We start from the raw sequence: 22,236 nt of genomic DNA on the forward strand, positions 1-22,236 counted from the left end.
ACAAATAGGTGACTACGGCGAAACTGCAGAACAACCTCAGGACCATGTCCTTTTATAGTCATTCGGATGAGTGGCGTAGTGCACTGATCGCCTTGGCAGCACCGTGATGACGCTGCCATAGTGGACCTATGGACTATATTGTAACTGCTTTGGTGCACCACGAAAGGGCAGGCCTCAATGTATGATTAAGCCGCCTTATAACGACAAGAAGGGTCATGAAAGTCTGCAGCAAACTTCGGAAGAAACGAGGAGGCGTCGCGTTTCCGCCCGGCGTTCGGAAATCATCGCTCGTGGGAAACTTCATTTTCAATCGCTGTTTGAACGAATGCAACCACCACCCGATGTTCTGCTTCCATGATGCCGGGATCTTCTTACGCGTGCCACCTGGCTGGAGCACAGCTAGCACACGAGAATCTGAGACGAGAGTCGGACTACCAAGATAGAATGATGACGCAACGACCATCACGGCATCACGAACACAAATAGAAGATAGAGAATCCGCAAAAGCAACGCCGTCATGAAATGGGCGAATAGCAACGTTGCTACTCTTTTTTCGTGGCATCTTGTTATATGAAAGGATCGCGAGAAAGGGGAAAGGTGCTGTGAGAAAGCATGGCTCGTTTGGGGTCACACAATAAAGTAGACGCTACTACTGGACATAGCTAAAGTTGAGGAAAAACTGAAAACATTCAAATTCAAAGTAGCGGTGCTGCATGTTTCTTGGTAATTCAGAAAAATAAACATGCTGCAAGTTTGTCCATGGGAAGAACTGACGCAGGGTGCGCAAACGACAAACGAACCTTTTTGCCACGATGCAATGTGCCGTGCGAGGCAATGCCATTGGTAACATGTTCCCAGACTACCAAAAAGTGACGCGCAACAACGCATCGAGCAACCGTGTCTCGCTGGCACTACGTCGACAAATGCCAGTAGTGTACGCAAGGTAACATTTACCATCACCTCACGACTGTCGTATTCTGTCAAAATCACCGCCAAACATCATCAATCAATGCAAAGAGCACAGTAACCTTCGCTAACCTCGAGTCACGCAGCGCATGGACTGTGCAAATTTGTTTGCGTATTTTACAAATTCAACATTTCGTATTATCCGACTCACGTGTTAGGTGTAGAACAAACAACTTAACAAAAAAAAAAACACTTATGCGAGTTCTTATCGCTAAAGTTTTGCGCCGGTTACAAACAAGTAACTTTTCAATCTAATAGGCAAAAATTGTAACTGCTTATTTGTTTACTATAAAATATGCCTGTCAAATGACCCATTGAGCGAAATGCAGTTCCACTAACGTGAAACCTGGGAGGTGGGAAACATGCAGTGATGTACCGCTAATGGGCTCATACTGCCTTAAGCAATGGCTCATAATCTCGTAAACGCGATCTCCCCATTACGACGACAGAAGGGAAGTCAAATTCTATGCTGGAATGATGAGCGGCAGCGCAGCCAGCTGTGGCAGACGACGACGACGAACGCGAGAGCAGTGACACGAGCGCATGCCGAGCGCGAGCCGCTTGCTTACCGTGACGACGACGACAGGAGACGCCGACAGTCCAAACGCATTAGGTGCTTCGCACCTAAAAATCACCGCCACTTCCACTCCGTGAAAATCGTCGAACAGCGAAGCTGTGTTAGTTACACCGAGTGTTACTAGTGTTACATGTGCATGTGTTGCACGTGATGCAATTGCGTAAACATAAGTAAACACATATCTACAACACGAACTTATATCGAAACATTGCGAGAAGAGGCAGCGACTTCTGACGCTACTCGACGAGTGTCCAGTTCTCTGGTGGAAACCTGCCGAGCCGTCACATCGGTTGCAGAAACGGACACCGCGCGCGTTCGACGCGAAGGCGGGGAAATGTGGACGGCGTTGGCCGCAGCTCTATGCGTTGCGCGTTATCTGAAAGGGCGCGCCGAACAGAAACACCTTCTCTTATCGCCTCTCATCCTCGCGCGCAGCGCGGCCTCTCATTGGTCGCCTCTTCCCCCAGCGCGCGCCCTCTCATTGGTCACCTTCTCCGCCAGCGCGCCTCTCCTCTGCTGGTCACGTGACCTGCACTCGCCCGGCGCGACTCTCATACTGTCCTGGTCAGGTGACCTGCGTGACGCCGGACTGACGGCGAAGGGTCGACTAAGAACATCTCCGTTGTTAAAAATCGGACAGCAGTCTTTAAGAATGGCGTGGTGTGGTGAGTCTAACTTGTATGCTGTGGTATTGATCTGTTGTTGTCGCTGCTCAGGTACAGCCACGGCAGAGGCCCCGTCCCATCCCGTGACGAGTGGTTGGCGGATAAATACAAGCTCGGCCTGGACTTCCCCAATCTGCCATACCTCATCGACGGCGAGGTGCGCATTTCACAGAGTTTCGCCATTATGCGCTACTTGGGGCGGAAGCATGGCCTGATGCCCAAGGACGAGGACACCGAGCGACGGGTCGACATGATCGAACTCAAGGTACACCCCGTGGGTTCCCTTTCTACAGTGCACTTAGGTCATCGTCGTCTGCCTCCGTATTTTCCACTGCAGCACGAAGACGTCTCCCAGCGATCTCCAATTACCCCTGCTTTGTGAGAGAAGAGTCTATCCTATACGTGTAAATTTACATATCGCGCTTTTACACATGGCACTACAACTACTATTGTGTCTAATGTCGCGTTTTTTGCTATATCTAGTAGTTATTGCGAAGGAAAACCGTCAGTTCTGCGAAAAGACGACTTTGAGAAGAGCTTATGTGAACCGAGGAATACGGTCACTGAGTTAGCCCCGGTTTTCATGGGCACGATATGTTTACGAAGTGTCCGCCTGGTTATATCATATAGCTGCATGATATAACTAGGCGGACGACCAAAACTGGACTCAATGACCACTTAACATTTATGCACATCCGATGCACTGTGGGAATTATTGTAAGAGAAGTTTTCTGCTCTGTTTGTGTGAATTGACGATATCTGACGGTTATGTTGGCCAAATACGACATATGTGATGTGATTTTAAACATTACCTAGCGTGCGCCACTTCTGTTTGTCTACGTAGTACACACACCGTGAGATGGACTTACTCGAGGCGTTGTTGTGCGCCATTGTTCGAAGCCTGTGTGAACATTAGCACTGTAATTCTCTCACACGGCGCTTAGCATCGTGTCTGAGAGAGAGATACAAAACTTTTTATTGAAGCCTTAGGAGAAGTAGCTTCTGCCATGTCCCGTACTCGACGCACCAGCACCCGCTGGCTCCTCGCGCTTCCGTCACGTAGAACGACCTCCCAGTGTTGCAGGGTTGGGACTGAAGTGTTCGTTTGCTGGGTGGCCGCTCGCGTATTGTCGTCTGGACGTTGCGGAACTTTAATGAGGATTTGCGTGCGTTCCGTACCTTGAAATAATCTATATAGTATATACAGTTTGTTCGCAACTCTCTTCATGCCTAGTAGTATTGCTTATTTTACTGGAGAGACCACAAATGAAAGATGCTTCGCGTAGGCGCCTTTCCCTTCTTCCACGATCATCTCATGTATGCAAGCTGTCAGGGAGAAGAATGGCAAGGCTATTATTTACCCCTTCTGTCACGGTGGTGGCTTCACGCATCCTCTAGCTCCTCTTTCTACAATTCTATTTTGCCTCTGGCCTGCTGCATGGGAGTACAAAGGTAAACGTAGCAGCTACTGCAATGCCCCTGCAGGGGGCTCACGCTTAATTACAGCCGTCCCGAGGGCATTGCGACATCGGCGAGGGAGCTCCAGAGGGCAGTGTGGTGACGCTGACGGAGCTCTTGTTTGGGACACGTCTTATAAACACCTGTGCTGCACCCCTGACATGTCAATCATACATGTTCTCAAGCACTCCCCGACGGGGCGTGCAAGACAGCAGCAGCAACAGCAGTAAAAAAAAAAAAAAAACGATGGAAGTGGCAAAGAAAGCTTGGCTTTAAAATTTCGCTTGAATTCCGCGTACAAGACCACGCTGCATCGGCTCTAAGTGCCCAGTATTCCAAAGCATACAGTTTTTGAGAGATGCCAATATTGGAACTAGTTCGCCAGTGCCGCGACGTAACGGAGGCATGTGTGAAAGTAATGGGTTGGCGCATATACATAAATTCTTCTTGAGTTGGCCAGCACGGCTGTTGCCATTGCATTCTTAGATTTCTCCGACTATGGTGTGGCTTATTAGAAACAACGACTTGAGTAGTCTGCCTTAGGCAGACTACTCAAGAAGGCATACATGAATTGATGAAGGGATTACAGTCAATGCTATGCTAATAGTTATATTTTATTAATTAGTTTTATTCGCCTTAAGGAACATGTCACAATTTAATAATTGAAGCCACTGAGCATACGAGGCAATTCCACTTGGATTGAATTATCAAATTGTCGCTAGCTTTGGAATTAGCGTCCTCAAGCATGCGACAATATACGCCGTAGTTCCAATTACTTCTTTAAGGAAGTGCCTTTTAAATAAAGCAATGCTTTCTTTGCAAACACTCCCGTCCGTTGCTGGCTGAGGATGCTGCTGTTGTGTTGCCGAATAGCTCATACAAAGAAAATCAAATAAATACGCGTCGCATTGTGGCATCGAACCTCGTTCTCAAAGCACAACTGCACGATGCTCTTATTATAGGCAACTACTGCACGCTTACTTCTCTCGTGCCAATGCCAAGTAGCTTTTAGAGGCGAAGCACCTTAGGGCCGAGCCGTGTCCCTCCCTCGTCGTTCGTTGTCCGTAGCTCTGGTTTGCATGGAGACCGCTAGGGTCGCTGCGGTGCACAAGGGCTATATAAGCGCTGTATATACTGTACACACACACACACACACACACACACACACACACACACACACACACACACACACACACACACACACACACACACACACACACACACACACACACACACACACACACACACACACACACACACACACACACATATATATATATATATATATATATATATATATATATATATATATATATTGTGAAGACAAAAGATGTGCACTAGGGCTTGAGCGCTCGGACCGCGAGCGAGGAAGACCAGGCGTTCTGGCGGAAGGCCGATTGTCTGTGCTTCTCTTCATTACAATATATATACGGAGTATATGTACGCGAAGCTCCGGAAGCCGGCTTCTGGAGAACGCTTCCGGCGTTTTGCCACCGCTTCCCGCGCTCTCGCCGCCTCTGGGTCCGCTTGCCGGCGTCGCCGTGCTGCTGCACTGATCACAAGGCAGTCTTAATGAAGGAAAACGAAGTCCGCACCTCAATACCATATACGACCAATAAAACATTCTATATACTGTACACATCTGTTTGCATGTTCGATCACTCATTTGCATGTTCTAGTGGGCAATGTACGGGGTATTCACGGTTACCCGAATGATCCCCCGGTGCTTCGCCCACTCATCATCATTCACTTCGTGGATATGCGGTGATCTTTTTGATACAAATGGTGTGTGCGTGGCCGTCACGTTTCGTTGCGTAAACGCCAGTTTTCTTTGGGCTACAGACGCAGAAATGAGACGAGCGAATATTATGATGAACCAGCACCAAAAAGAAACAGGAAGAATAGAAACAAGACAGTGTGCCTACTCCCAAATGAAGTTTATTGTAAATACAACACACAACGAGTATATAATAATGATGGTTTAGTGGCATTCCAAAATGTTCATCTAGACGGCGTAATCTAATCAGGTATGCTTATCAGTCCAGTATTTTGCCTAATTTCCTTAATCTTTTCTCTGGGCTGTAAAGCCTCAATATCTTGTACAGCCACCTATGCTTGTAACCGGTCCGGTCCTTTTCAATCTCCTGCCTACCTTTTTTTCACCAATACTCTAAACATATCTTCCTTATTTCGACTGCTCACCGGTTAGCGCTGCGGATGTTTGCTGCAGCAGACACTTGCCTCATCTTGCTGCGAATATTTCCACCGGTACGTTTGTGTCCTTAAGCAACCAGCTCGAGCCTCAAATAACAGGGTACTACCCTTCGTGTTACGGTGCAGATTTTCCCTCCTAATTTATGTCTTCCCATACTTGCAAATATGCATGGCATTTTTTGTTTTAATTCTTTGCATCCAGTTCACTGTCTCCGTTTCTCCCACCTTCTTTTTGATGACTCCTGGTTGTCTCATTACACTTTCAATTACCCAGTACTTGGTTAGCAACTCTCTTCGCTCTTCCTCCATTCTGTGCCCTCGCTTTTGAGGTGCAAATATTTGTGCACTTTACCTACGCATTTATTTCCATATTCGTTCCCGAGTATTTCTTCAAAGCTAATTTTGCCCTGCCCTGCGTCATTTGTAGTTTCACCTTGGGCTCCCAAAGTCTACCGACCTACCGACCTTCGGTTAACTTCCAAACCCGAAAGGGTGTTTGATTTCAAGCCCAGAATTACAGCATGCAAAACCTATCATATGCGCCACTTGGCGGACAAAACATTGTAGGGCGAGTAATAGTTAACATCAACTCTGTCTTTCGCGTCTTCCTTCTCTCTGCCGTGCACGCCTTCTCACCATCCTTCCCTCGTCAAACATAAAACGTCGCCTTTATCTTCGTGACGTCACCACGTCAACGTTTCAAACTGTGGATTTGCATGGATTGTTTGCATTTCGGCATAGCCCGTGAACGGTGCTGTGCAGAGACATGAGCATTGCGTGAAAACAAAGTTGCAATTCTGCTGCGCATAAACATGAAAATTTTATGACATTGTACGTTGCATGAAATGATAATAAAGACCCTTTCATGCATTGGATATATTTTTACAAGCAATTTCACAGACCACTTTAGGAGAGTTTTACTTCACCAAGATTCAAACTAGCGCAGTTTTCTTGCTGTCGAGAACGTTGAGGTTCAAGGGCTGCTTACGTTCTCTGTGACGCTATAGTAGGCGTCAATTGTCTGCAGCGTGGTTCAGTTGGATGAACGCCGCGTGAGACTGGCACGCGATAAAAACACACTAGCGCGCTGGTTCTGAGCGGCGGCGTAACCATCTCACTGGTTTGTTGGAATAAATTTGGGCCAAGATCGCCATCCCGTTTTCGGGCCGCCTCCACAGCGTCATAACGTGGGCACTGACAGAGCGTGCACGTCGACAAATGTGAGGAAGTGTAGGGAGTATTCGAGTCATTGGAAAAATATGAGCAATATTCATTTGTAAAGCTATCCGTACGTTTTCAGCAAATCTTCAGTTAAATACCGTTGTTTATGAATTTAGAAACCCTGAACAATGGAATGCTTATCGCTGCAGCACAAATTATGTAAAAAAAATACATGGTTCGCTTTACGTTCCCTACGTTGCTCAATGAACTTAAACAAACGAACGGTATCGATATGGCTCTTATTTCCTGGAAAAACCCTGCCGAACCTATTTCTCAAAACCAGTAGACTCGTCTCCCCATCGTTACACCGGTTGCATTGATTAAATTGTGGCGTTTAGACTTCTACTGTCCTTCTTTCTTTTTTTTCTACTGCGTTTAAAGCCTGTGTACTTAAAGCGGACCGCTGAGCTAATTGAAAAATCGACATTTCATGCATTTCCGGCGCTTTCGGGAAGTAGGAAAAATTAGGAGAAGATGAAAGACGACAGGACTCATCAGTTGAAGACCAGCGTCCTACCTGTCCTTGCCCCTTTCCTCTGCTAATTTTTCCTATTTCCTTAAAGCGCTGGAAATTCATGAAATGTCCAGCTCGTGTGTTTACAGTTTAATGTTCTCTTTTGAACCTAACAGTGCTTATTGCGTTTTTTTCACGTAATGATGTCGTGTCCATAATAGCAATTGTTTAAATAACCGCTCAAAACAATTTGTACCGAAAGTTATTTTCCTGCCGCAGCTGACAAAACAGGCGTCAGCCACCGCGTCAAGCTACTCACTGTAGCTGCTTTTATGTGGCTGCTCCTCTCTTTTCTATATAAATGAAAATAAAGACTGAATTAATTGATTGAAACGAGCCCTTGTGCCTAGGGTGATTGATTATGTGACACTGGGTATGTGACAATGCTTGAATGAACCTCTTTGGTATATGCCACATGGGATGTAACGGGATGTCAACGAAAAAACGTTGTCGCCGTTTCACCCGAAAGGCGAAGCATCAATTGCGATAGCAAATTTGTAGAGAGCTATACGGAGTAAGGATAGTAGTTTTATCAGCTGTACAAACTTTGACATGCAGCAGCACCTGCAACACACAAAACTGTTGTCGACGCCGTCGGCGTTTTGCCCGCGTTCACACAAAACGCGCGCGGTGTTGCGACTGTTGCCGGAGCCTCTGGGGGCGGCTCGGAGGTTTTCGACGAGATCAGAACGGGACACTCGTCGTGCAGCGTCGGAAGTCTTTACCACCTTCTCGCCTCACAAAGTTTTATTGCGATAGCAATTATATGGACACTCAAAAGCAGATTTCTGCCGTCGTCGTCGCCGTCGTCGTCGCCGTCGCCGTGAGGTTCCGTATGACGTCAATGGAGATGAAATCGTCGCCGCGGTAAGTGGTTCTTGAGGGAAAGGGAAAGGTTGGCGCGCCGAACGCTGTATGTGCGAGTGAAAGGGCGCGAGGGGCGCGCGCTTTAATGGGGAGTGAACGCACAGTGGAGAACAAACGCGCGTTCTGCGCCGTGCTCCCTTAAGGGCTGCAGAAGTAGGCGTCTCTTTCCTCCTTTACAATCACCATATATGTAGAGCAAACGCGCCTTCTTCCGACGCGCGAGAGGCCGTGGGGGAGGGGGGGGAGGGGGAGGGAAGAGAGGCGACGTTTAGCTGCGGCACCAAGTGCCTATTTATATCACAGGCTCCGGCAACAGTCACCAACGCCGCACGCATTTTGAGCGAACGCGGGCAAAACGCCGACGGCGTCGACAACAGTTCTGCGTGTTGCCGGTGCTGCTGCATGTCCAAGTTTATACAGCTGATAAAGCTAATATCATTACTCCGTATAGCTCTCTACCAATTTGCTATCGCAATTGATGCTTCGCCTTTCAGGTGAAACTGCGACAACTTTTTCTGAACTAGATGAGGACATGTGTATGATGCAGCAAACATCCTAATGGAATGCGAAGGGATCCACCCTGTGAGAGCCGTAGGTAACGTACAGCTTCTAGAAGCGCTTGGGTTTACATAAAGTGGACGGAAGAAACAATCGATCAGCATTCAAGATAAGCAAGATACGCTTAGAGTATTGGTAGAAAAAAAACAGGGAAGAGATTGATACGCACTGATCTCTTACTATCATAGGTAGTGGTACAAGGTAGATATCGACGAAACTTTTTTTGATGAGTTGTATACAAAAATGCTACATAAAAAACATGTGTATAGCATAGCTAATTATATCAAGCAGGCTAGGTCCGTAGGACCGCCCCGTTTCAAAGGGGATGGCATTAACTCATCATCATCATCATCATCATCATCATTATGATCATCAGCCGCCTGTGGAGGCGGAGTTGGAGAAAAAAGTCACCAACCCTTCCCCTGTCAAGAAAAATGCGGGTAAGCGAAGCTTGTGGCAAGACGGCGCTGTCGCAAGCGTTCCGCTTCCTTTGCCCTAAACTCAGGGTCGGCGGCTCTTCGCTGACGTTTGGCCTGAAAACCGTGCTCCCGCAAACCCGGGGTCCGCGGCTCTTCGCTAAAGTTTCGCCTGGCTTCGGAAGCTCTTACGCTAGAGTCGGCACGTCAACGACGAGCCCTTTCCCGAGCGAGTTCGCGGCGCCGTTGCTCAAACGCAGCCTGCTCCTCGGCGGAACGCACCACGAAAAGGCTTCCCATCTGCTTGCCGAAACAGATATGAGGTGAGGGAAGCCCGGCGGAAAGCGCCAACCCCGTTCCTTCTCTGTCCCTCTCTGCGACACAGCAAACGACCCTGGTTGGTCGAGCGCGTCACGTGATCCGGCGCCGGCGCAGCTTTCCCCGCACCTGCTCTACTCTGGGAGCGGAGCTAAAATGTGCAGCCCCGGTATGAGCTACACGTAACTTCTTTCTTTGTTTCTTTCTTTCTTGTCACTGGATCAAAACCACATATCCCTGGCTCACACCTGCACATGCATGTCGGTATGCACCACATTTGGTTTTATACTCGTTAATCGTGACGTAACTGACGAACATTTGATGCCTTGATGTCATGACGTATCAGTCATGTTAGTCGTACATTCGTACCCTTCCATGCCAGTTTTGGGATATACCAAGTGAACAAGAGCGCGTTTTGACAGGTTTTCGATAGGGTTTTAGCCTGACACCACCACCACTACCACTGACGACACTGGTGTGGCCATACAAGCTTCGCTTGAAAAGAAAGCTGCAGTTGTCGGGAAGCCTGATAACCAGCCAGGCATCTTTGAATTCTATCGCGTCCCTCTCTTAAAGGCAAAGCTTAAACGTCCTCCGAATTTTATTGCGATAGCAATTATATGGACACTCCAAAGCGGATTTCTGCCGTTGGCGTCGCCGTCGCTGTGAGGTTGAGTATGACGTCAACGGCGATGAAATCGTCGCCGCGCGCCGTATGCTGTATGTGCGAGTGAAAGGGCGCGAGGGTCGCGCGCTTTCACGGGGAGCGAAAGCAAGTCGGAGAGCAAACGCGCCTTCTGCGCCGTGCTCCCTGAAGGGCTGCAGAAGTAGGGTCTCTTTCCTGCTTTACAATCACCATATTGTCACGTAGTAGTGACGGTAAATAAAACAGTCGCAAAACTGTGTATGACGAAACTGGTTGTTCATTGGGCGTACCTGTGCCCACAAAAACAAGCTACACTCAAAGCACAACGATAGCGGCGAACACAGTCGGCGATCGTCGAAAATCTGATCAGCGGTAAAACGCGTCGGCTTTTATACCTGAGTCATCGAAGGTTCCAGAATAATCCCTGGTACGCACGTGTCTTCCAGAAAGTTCTAGACAATTCGCGTCGCTCATGCAATCAGATAACATAAGCGTCGGTGAAAACAGGCAACGGAAAGAAGCATCGATAACGTTCTAGAAACTTCCGATACAGGCGCGTCCTGCACCGAGCGATAACGTTTAACATTTGTTAGCCGGTGGAAAGCCGCCATCGGCGAAAGATAAACTTGTATACGTGTCAATATATATATATATATATATATATATATATATATATATATATATATATATATATATATATATAGAGCACACGCGATTTCTTCCGTCGCGCGAAAGGCCGTGGGGGGACGGGAGTGAGGGAAGGGAGGCGAGGTTTAGCTGAGGCACCAAATGCGTAATTATATAAAAAGTTGTCGCAGTTTCACCTGAAAGGCGAAGCATCAATTGCGATAGCAAATTTGTAGAGAGCTATACGGAGTTAATGATAGCAGCTTTATTCGCTGTACAAACTTGGACATGCAGCAGCACCGGCAACACACAGCACTGTTGTCGACGCCGTCGGCGTTTTGCCCGCGTTCGCACAAAATGCGTGCGGCGTTGGTGACTGTTGCCGGAGCCTCTGATATAAATAGGCACTTGGTGCCGCAGCTAAACGTCGCCTCCCTTCCCTGCCCCCCCCCCCCCCCCCCTCACGGCCTCTCGCGCGTCGGAAGAAGGCGTGTTTGCTCTACATATATGGTGATTGTAAAGGAGGAAAGAGACGCCTACTTCTGCAGCCCTTAAGGGAGCACGGCACAGAACGCGCGTTTGTTTTCCGCCGTGCGTTCACTCCCCGTGTAAGCGCGCGTCCCTCGCGCCCTTTCACTCGCACATACAGCGTTCGGCGGCGCGCGGCGTGGCGCTGAGCCGTGCTCCCTCAAGGGCTGCAGAAGATAGCGCCAACCTTTCCCTTTCCCTCAAGAACCACTTACCACCGCGCGGCGACGATTTCATCTCCATTGACGTCATACGGAACCTCACGGCGACGGCGACGGCGACGCCGACGGCAGAAATCTGCTTTGGAGTGTCTATATAATTGCTATCGCAATAAAAAAGTTGTCGCAGTTTCACCTGAAAGGCGAAGCATCAATTGCGATAGCAAATTAGTAGAGAGCTATACGGAGTAAGGATAGTAGTTTTATCAACTGTATAAACTTGGACATGCAGCAGCACCGGCAACACGCAGAACTGTTGTCGACGCCGTCGGCGTTTTGCCCGCGTTCGCTCAAAATGCGTGCGGCGTTGGTGACTGTTGCCGGAGCCTCTGATATAAATAGGCACTTGGTGCCGCAGCTAAACGTCGCCTCCCTTCCCTCCCCCTCCCCCCCTCCCCCACGGCCTCTCGCGCATCGGAAGAAGGCGCGTTTGCTCTACATATATGGTGATTGTAAAGGAGGAAAGAGACGCCTACTTCTGCAACCCTTAAGGGAGCACGGCGCAGAACGCGCGTTTGTTCTCCGCCGTGCGTTCACTCCCCGTGAAAGCGCGCGCCCCTCGCGCCCTTTCACTCGCACATACAGCGTTCGGCGCGCGGCGACGATTTAATCTCCATTGACGTCATACGGAACCTCACGGCGACGGCAACGGCGACGCCGACGGCAGAAATCTGCTTTTGAGTGTCCATATAATTGCTATCGCAATAATAATAATGAGGAACCACATCATCCCGAACCACCCCGACCGGGTGGGCACCACGTGGCGCAAGGCGTTAGTGAACAAAAACTGAATTTATCGAAGTAAAATCTGCCAGAAAAAACTTAAACGACTTAACCACAACGTACAAACGTGATATCGTCGTATTGTAATTGCAATATACGAGAAAAAATCCTGATAAGCAGCCAGGGATCTTTGAATGCTATTGCGTTCCACTATTAAAGGTGAATATTAAGCGTCCTCCAATTCTGATGGTGTTTCACTGTACTTGGGTTCTCTGTTGTTTACACTTAGTATTCGCGCAAATTTTCACATCCATTCACAGCAAAAATCTATGTTTGCCATATAACACCTGTAGTATAGTGGGGAAGCCATCGGAGAACGCCTATAAGAACGTTGTTTAGGAAAGGGCCCCAATGATTGGTCGACGTGGTGGAAAGAAAGAAAGAAAGAAAGAAAGAAAGAAAGAAAGAAAGAAAGAAAGAAAGAAACAGGCTACTTTATGTGCAGATGTACATATATATGTGCAGAGGTACATAAATTGGTGCAGGGGAAATGTCAAACAGCACGGTGGTCAAACAAAGACAAAGCGTATACTGGGAAGTATACCCGAGAGATATGAGAAAACAGAAACAATAAACAAGATAAGAAAAGGAGTTGAGAATGGATGCAGAGGCAGTTATCCGGCATCTGCAGAATCCTCCCCACATTTGTGATTTCGATTCTTTTGGATACAAAAAGAGAGAGCTGCGCTGTCTGAGCTCTTAGAAAACTTGCCGCCGCATTTGAATGATGCATATTTATGACTCTAGATAAGTGCATTTTGCTCCTTCTGTATGAGGAATTTCCTTTTCTACGTGCTTCGAAGGGAAAAAAAGAAAAAAAAAATAGAACACAGACTCCTTTACCCGTGCTTATTAGATATATCACTTTTCGTACATATCATGGTAATAGCGCTTTGACAAGATCTGGAATTTTATTTCCAGGAAAGGCAAAGAAGTCAGCCCGATCTCCTGCTCTCTAGCGCGCTTATGTGTACAGGAGAAGAGAGACTCCGAACGTCTATACGAGTACGCTAGTTCTCGAGATTATAGCCATCCTACACGTAAAGTCTTTGACACGTATGTAAACATTAGTTGCCCTGGTTATGTCAACAGTTTGGTGTCTGTATCTCGAAAACATTTCGATAACATGCGTCGAAAGATTTCGTCCCCTAAATACAAAAAAGAAGAGATTTTAAGGATTACGAGGGAAATACCTCACATGCAGAGCCTTCTTGCCAGACTACGCGGCGCGAAAGTTGTAATGGTAATCCACTGCGGAGACCTGCAGTTACTCTAGTGGAGGCGAAACCTAAAACACCTGCACTGAAGGATTTCTATTTCCGAATCATCTTGCCGAACTTTCTTAAAAGTAAGTTTCAAAAATTTTAGGGCTGAATTTAGCCTAGTGAACTTAATACTAATGTATTTCTTAATAAGGAAGCTCCATTTAGCCAACAGCACGTTATTGCTAATGCACTCAATGATTACTTCAAGTCCGTATTCACTCTACATAACTACAAAATTTCTCCTTGCAATTATTATCACTACTAGTTTGTCTCTATCGATGACGTCTCCGTGTCTCGAGACGGTGCTTTTCATTTCGTGTTAAAGGTAGATCTGCAAAAATTATCTAGTTCAGACAACGTTATATAACATCTTGCTCAGTCGTTATGCCCTCTTGACAAGGCAATAATTTCCAGATATTTTTGAAGAATCAGTGTCGACATGTACTGCACCTTTATCCGCCCCTTGTACAAGTACGCTGCAAAGCAGTATTTTTTAAATTACAGACCTATGTCGCTAACATCTCGTTCATGCAAACTAAACTGCAAGCACATCATCAGTTTGCCTGAATCTAACAATATCCCCTCTAATGCCGAACATCATTTTCGGCACGGAATCAGCACTATCACTCAGCTAACTGAATTTATTCATGACATAGCTCTATCTTTTCACTTTAATATTCAGTTTGATTCCTAGACTTCTCCAAAGCTTTGGACACTGTCACCCACTCTAAGCTTTTGTATAACATCAGCTTTTTCCCTTGTATATTATTGACTTTCCAGACACACGCGTTGCTACAATTCTTGTTTGCGCTAATGATTGCTTTGCCTATAACATAATAAAATAGCTTGAATATCACCATTATCTTAACATTTCTTTTTCAAGTTTTCGCAGGTGATGCCAGAATTGGTAAATGAGAAACACTTTCAAAAGACAGTTGCAATGTGCTTTATTAGATGGTCATCTCATCACTATTTAGTTACCAGTATAATGCTTCTATAGTGCAACGCGTATTAGAATATAAGTATCTTGGCCTCCTCTTATGCACAAACTTGTCCGGGTGTAACCACATGAAATTTACGTGCAATAATGTCCTGAAGAAGGATATCTAAGTAGTAGTAAGTGGTTCGCATGGACAGGGAAAGGTTGGCGCTATCTTCTGCAGCCCTTGAGAGAGCACGGCTCTGCGCCAATATCTAAGCCCCTTATACTCAAATGATCCTCCAATCGAAGCTCGTCCTCCACTAAACCGAGTTGAGCTGAGCGCCGCCCCTCGCCTCGACTGAAAAACACGCTACACTTGTCAGTGACCGCACCTGTCGAGGGGCGGCGCTGCCATCTGCTTCCCGCGAAAGCCCCTTTACTTCCCGTGGCTACGGTGCATACGTACGGTGCAAATAAGTATAATTTAAATTACAGACATATATCGCTAACACATCACTCACGCAAACTATTGCCGTGAAATCCCCTTTACTTCCCGTGGATATGGCGCAGCTATAGCGCCCGAACGTTCTAAAGGCTTTCATACGACGAAAACGACGCAACACACCAAGGACAAAAAAAAAAAAAAGAGCAGGCTAAAGGAAAGGGCGGCTTTGGTGTGTTGCGTCCTTCTCGTCGTATGAAGCATGTGCCAGCTATATCAACAACAACCTTTATTAAGTTCTCAAAGTTGAAGCCACATCAACACCACATCGAGTCAAAGGGGACGCTGAGCGGACGAACCATCTAGAATACAGGGGTAAGTCGCTCATTACGAGTAGCTCCAAAGGAAACAAACTTACATACAAGAACTCTCGTAACACCAAGTATTGAGTATGATGCCACTCCATGGAATACGCATAAAATTACCGATATAAACAGAATAGCATCTATCCAGAAAAAAGCCGCTCGATTCATCTACCTACGTAGTAACTTTTCCCGACCTTTTCATCTAGCGCTCCTTTCTCTCACTTCTCTTTCGAAACGATGGGGTGTAGAATCCCCGCAACTTCTGCACTCTCTATTCGAATCATCCCGATAAGACTTGGTAAAAGCTATTTAAACGTGTATGGCTTTTTGGGCTAGTTGGTTAGATACATCAGAGGTGGTCATAGAGCGCTCGTCCTGTTCTCTCGTTCTTGTCCGTGTCTTCTAGCGTTATGACCACCTCTGAAGCTATTTAAAACGTGCTAAATTATCAACCACCGGAGACAGTCGCGTACTAACCATACATTGGAATCAGCTTAAGGTGGCGGTCCCACTCCGGCGGCACGAGCCCCCCGTTTTCAGTACTTTTGGAGCAACCGTGGCGGCTGTTCTACTTAGGATATGAAGTTGTCGTATAAACCATAAAAGCTTCATTCTTGTAGATTCCAATTATATAATATAAAGAAATTGATTGATGTGATTCAGAAATAAATGTTCAAGAACAAGCATGAGATGCATGGTTTTTGCGAACTGTGTCGAAGTTGTGACCATATTTAGAAGAAACTACCGCACTTACTGCATTGCGGCTTGCTCTGTAGCTTTAGGACATATTTATCGAGTTCCTAGAGGTAGCAAAATAATTTTGAATTTTTACTTTTTGGATAATTAGCTTTTGAAAATTGCCAAATATCGCAATCTTCTGTTGTAAACAGCCCGACAAAAACATGCTCAAGGAAGCTAAATTTTTGATAAAGTAGAGTTCAAGGAATTTCCATCTAGTACGCAAAATTTTATTCATGTACCTTTATTAGTTTTTCTAATAATGTGGCCGAAATTAAGCAATATTTAGAAGTCCGGTTTTAATTTTGCCCATTTTTGCGGGAAGGTACTAATGCTACGAAGCTGCGGTTTAAAACTAATGAAGGTACATGAATGAAATCTTGCGTCCTAAATGGACATTCCTTGAACTCTAATTTATACAAAATTTAGCTTCCTTGAGCGTGTAGTGGCCGGGCTGTTTAGAACAGAAGATTGCGATATTTGGCAATTTTCAAAAGCAAGTTACCCAAAAAGTAAAAATTCTAAATTATGTTGCTACGTCTAGGAACTAGATAAATATGTCATAAAGCTACAGAGCAAGCCGCAATGCAGTAAGTGCGGTAGTTTATTCTAAAGATGGTCACAACTGAGACACAGTTCGCAAAGACCATGTATCTTATGCTTGTTCTTGAACATTTATTTCTAAATCACAATAATCAAATTCCTTATATTATATATACTTGGAATCTACAACGATTAAGCTTTTTATGGTATATGCCACAACTTTATGTCCTAAGTAGAAGAGTCGCCACGGTTGCTCCAAACGTACTGAAAAAGGGGGGCTCGTGCCGCCGGAGTGGGACCGCCACCTTAAGCGAAACCCGAAGGGACAAACGCAAGTGTTCCGTTTATCCGAACTTGCGTTTTGACGAATGTCACAAAAATAATAACCAATCGTTGTATTAGCTAAGCTTTGACTGTTTTGATGTTACTTCGGTAGACAAGCCGACGTTATTATGCTGTGTTTTCAGTACTATCGCTGCCGTGTAAGTCATTATTGCCCGTTTTACATGAACCTTCTGCTGCGTTCTCTTTCAAAATAAGACAGCTGAAGGGAAATTTGGTGCAGCACGGATGTTTCACCCACAGGAGCAATACATTTTCCATTTGTTCGTGTTCAGACGTACGCATGCGCATCTAGTCCTTCAAAAAAGTGGCCGTTGCCACTTCTGGGCAGCGCGAATTTTCTCTTCGTCTCCAATTATCCGTGTTAATGAGGACTGAAAATACGAAAGATCGCTGCGCTTCACGTATTTCATTACGTCCATTTTGGTACATACCGCTCTCGCTTTGAGTGCACTCACTTTGTGACTGCCGCCATGTCGGGACACCGAACGCGAAAGTTGTACAATGTGAACGCCCTACAGCAGCCATTGCTCCCACAGCACCGCAAATACCTGATGGAATAAATGTTGTTGACTGTTTGGCAACACCATTTTACATGGCTGTCACGCCATTCGTGCTTTGTATTTGGTATAACGGCCCATGAAGTCCGTGGTAGTTTGGGTTTCAGCTCTGTTCAAACCGAGTGCAAAAAAAAAAAAAGACGTATTCTCTTTAAGCCAAGTTTGTTAACATTGTGCCTATAGGCCGTTTCACATGGTGCGATTTTGCACTGCGATTATCGCACCGGAAGTGCGATTTCCGTCGCATGCGACGAAAATCGCAGTCGCAGGGCCGTTTCTGCGATTTTCGGCTGCGACCAACCGGTTGGTCGCAGCGTCGCAACGTCGCAGCAATCGCTGCGATTTTTCCGTCGAAATTGCGCCGAGAGGTATTTCGCGGTCTGTTTTGGAAAATGGCGGCGGTCGCTCAACGCAACGTTTATAGATACTTTTTTGTCTATAAATATTGGATCAACGAGCCTCGAACAGTGCAACTAATTGAGTGAAGCCTTGGATTACGCAATCGGTACGTAACATCAGCACCGACACGCGAACAGTGCAGATAAAAACTCGTAGGTCAGATTCGGTTCTGTTATTTCTACGAGTTTGTTGACACGCTACGTTGCTAATCTGGCGACGCTGTTTTTTAGGTTGGCTTCGGGTGCTGATAGTACGTACTTTTGCGTGATTTTCCGTTATTCACACGCGCTGCGAGTGTGTAAATACTACGAGGTGTCCCTCACGGGAAGGCATGGCCTTCGGATGTCGTCCCAATTTTCTGGTTCTGGAGACAACTCGCGATATACGAAAACGCCACAGTTTTATCGCCGTATGCTTTACGGACGGAACAATTTAAAGAATATGCAACTACGGACAAATGCTGTGGTCAATAGGTCACGCTATACGCGCGACCATTTAGTTGCAGTCGGTTGGTTAGGGCTTTCATGCGCATTTTCCCCAATGAATTATCTCATTTCAAGGTTCTGTTACTACCGCTGCGAGACGCAAAGCGAACGTGCAAACTGGATATCGTAATGAATGTTCTACAATAGCATATTTCACACTTTTACTGGGAATAAGCAGTATTGCCAATTTATTTTCGAAGCAATATTTAAACAGTTTCTTTTTCTCATTTTTCTGATGCATCATTTTTCTCCTGAATAAAAAAACCAATAAACCTTCAGTGTGTTGCAGACTTTGTATCCTTACTGCATCTGTATTAACCCTCACATTAAAAGGTAATTGCACATTTCGCTTACTTCAGTGCATCGAATTACTTTTGTTTATGCTGGTTGTAACATATTGCAGTACTCTAAGAAACTACATAGCCATAAACATCCTTGCCTTTTCTTGCTTCTCTGTCTCTACTTCCTGTAAACACATGCAATAATGCGAAAAGCAGGCGAACACCTTGTTTTTATAAGCAGTAGATAACTCATTAAACAAAAGCAGATCAAAATTGTGCACTGAAGTCAGCTGGTTGCATTCCTTCGTATGAATGATAGTATCTTTTCAAGTGTGGGTGGGTATTGCATGTCCACAGCTCATAAAGTGTGCAGACTCATCATGAGGCGTAGGTATAGCCCATCAAGATGGAGGCAATGTTGCTAATGAGTCTGCACTTACATGTATTACTGCATAAACTCGTATAACCATATCCCATCATTACTCAATCGAGCTTGCTCAGTCATATTCACCAAAATTCTACTTATCCGAGCTTGCTCTGACTCATATTCACCAAAATTGTACTTGGCCGAGCTTGATCTGACTAATATTCACAAAGATTCTACTCAGGCAAGCTTGCACCGAGTCATATTCACCAAATATCTACTTAGCCAAGCTTGCTCCGACTTATATTCATCAAAATTCTACTCAGGTGAGCTTGCACTGAGTCATATTCACCAAAAATCTACTTGCCGAGCTTGCTTTGACTCATATTCACTAAAATTATACTTGGATCAGCTTTCCCCGACTACACATGACAATATTCACTAAAAGTTTACTCAACTGAGCTTGCTCTTACTCGTATTCACCAAAATTCTACTCAGTCAGGCTGAAACGAACTCAGACTCACGGTTAGTTCGAAGTCTTAGTGAGCCGACGTTTGAGTGAGTTCACCGTGCTATGTATACATTACATTGTGTGACCTGTGCGGTGAATAAGCAAACATTGTCTATGAGTACGTGTTGCATCGGGTGAAATAAGGACAACTGTAAACACTGCAGTTAGTTTTCTAGAGTTCAACTGACCGTTGCGTGAAAGCTTCGCCTCATGTCGATTCAAGCAAGTGCATTGGATCTGCATCATATTTTTTGCCAATCCTGCTGTCTGTCCTAACCATTACTGGGTGGGCACATTTTGTACATTTCAACACAAAGTTTAAAAATTACTGTAGTGCAATATATTAAAAAAAAGATGCTTGCATCACTGCACGTATAACAATCAGAACATGACACAAACACATGCACATAAGATGCACACAAATGATAAATACATAAACAGATGGAATCAGCTAGCCACCACCTATTGAAAAAAAAGAAAAAGCCCAGGACTACGTATAACCATTCCGCTTGCCAGGTACATGGGCTATAGGAGAAACACACGTGCAACCTAGCAGTTACCTCGAGGTAGCAGCTATGGATGCTTTTGCATTCGCAGCTGGCCACTCAACCACTCAAGTGTGTTCAGTGTGCACTTGTACTTAGGCACCCTTTTTATTGTCTGTATCTCAAAATTTCATGTGGCTCCTCAAAATTTGAGAATGTTTGGATTCTGAGGCTTGCAAAGGTAAATATTTTTATTCCATTTTCGTTCAAGGTGAAGGCTCATACAAAAGATTAGAGATATTGTCAGTGCCCCTCACTTTCTCTCAGAACATAAGTGGTCTGTTATTGAGATTCTAGCAGCTTTTCAACAGCAAGAAAGGGAATCAGCTTCCCCTGTTTTCAGCATTGGGTTAATGCAGGCAATTCAGGGAGGCATAAAGTTTTGCTAATACAATAGGTTCGGGAATACCAGATTAGACTGTACCTTGAAACTTTCCTTGCACTTTCTTATTTTGGTGAAATAACCCAGTTTTAAATGGCTCCAGTTAGCATACTGTAACATTGGTCTAATATAGGTTAAGTACATGACTAGCTTAACAGACTGGGATGCTGGCTTTCATTTCCAGGAGAGGAATCATAGCACCTGCTCCAGTTGCATATGTTTTTGGTTATCAGGGGTATTCAGCCTCACTTTAAGGATAACGTGCTGAAGCAGGTAGAAGCACACGCATTCCATTAGCGGATAGTTTCGATAGCTTCATTACCTTACACTTGCCACCATGAATACAAAATTTTAGCGTTCGATTTTGTTATTAAACAAACAAACGTACTCCTAACAAGGTATTTTAATGTTAGCCGTGTGGCTACGCGGCTGCGCTAAGTACTGCAGCATATTAACTTAAGCTTCTTGATACAGATTCACAGCACACTAACAGCGCAAGAAACAGGACGAGAAAATAAACGACGCCCATGTCTGCCAGAATGATACGATACTACGTACAGAAGTGACTGCAGCTCCTAAAAAAAAAAAAATGTGGTGTCGGCTTTTACGCCTTTCGAAATATTCAGAGAGCACTTGTATGAATAATTTCAGCACAGGCGCCGAGACGGACGAGCCAGGCTGGCGCTAAGATAAACGTTCACAACACAAATTCAATTGCACGTTCAGTAATTACCACAGATCATTTGCGGCTTTGTTCAGGGGCAGACGTGAGCTTTTGGGTTGGTGCTTGCTGCTAAGTTTGGTGCAAGAATATTGCTAGGAGCAGGAACCACTAATTCGCAATCACGAGCAATACACACACATCCGTTTTTCAGAAGCTGACGTTAATCACGGGTAGCGCGAGGGTCTCTGCGTTGACATGACGACTCCGCCGAATCCCGAATATTGCATATGCGATGACAACAGCTATAAGGGCTTGTTGATAGTCCTCTTGTAATTGTTTAAACCGCAGGTAGAAAGACACAGGCATAAAACACACACAGAGACAGCACACAACGCTGAACGACCACCTGCGAACAGCTGTTTACGTCCGCCATTTCTCCTCGTATTGAACTTCACAAACCGCTGTTGCGCACTCCAAAACAAACTAAACTTTGAAGCGCTTTTAAATTACAAAAAGCACGTATTATTTGGTCCTAATAAAGAGAGGTCAATTATATTATAACGCGCACGTCTTTTCATTACATTAAACGAATTTATGCGGCATGTGCGACAAAATCTGGCAGCAAGCAACCTGGGCCGTCGCATAATCGCATTGGTGACCTCGCACCATGTGAAATGGCCGTTGCGAATTTCGTATCTGCGAAAATCGCAGCTGCGAAAATCGCAGTGCAAAATCGCACCATGTGAAACAGCCTTATGGGTGGCCAACGTTGGTACCTTCAATCCGCTTATCCGGCATTCTCGTTTAAGCTAGTGTCGTTTATCTGGAGTTCACTGTATCTGTCTTTTATTT

The 22,236-nt window shown here is 45.6% G+C and overlaps 1 protein-coding gene across 1 annotated transcript in view; it reads left to right on the forward strand.

Annotated features, from left to right (window-relative positions):
- LOC119462485 (glutathione S-transferase Mu 2-like) overlaps nucleotides 1–22,236 on the forward strand; it is a 52,333-nt gene that overhangs the window by 3,090 nt on the left and 27,007 nt on the right. Inside the window, exon 2 of the mRNA XM_037723831.1 lies at nucleotides 2,260–2,473. Coding sequence (XP_037579759.1) covers nucleotides 2,260–2,473 — 214 coding nt within the window. The remainder of the gene's footprint in view (nucleotides 1–2,259; nucleotides 2,474–22,236) is intronic.

The sequence above is a fragment of the Dermacentor silvarum genome, chromosome 8, assembly GCF_013339745.2.
Source record: "Dermacentor silvarum isolate Dsil-2018 chromosome 8, BIME_Dsil_1.4, whole genome shotgun sequence".
NCBI classification, from domain to species: Eukaryota; Metazoa; Arthropoda; class Arachnida; order Ixodida; family Ixodidae; genus Dermacentor; species Dermacentor silvarum.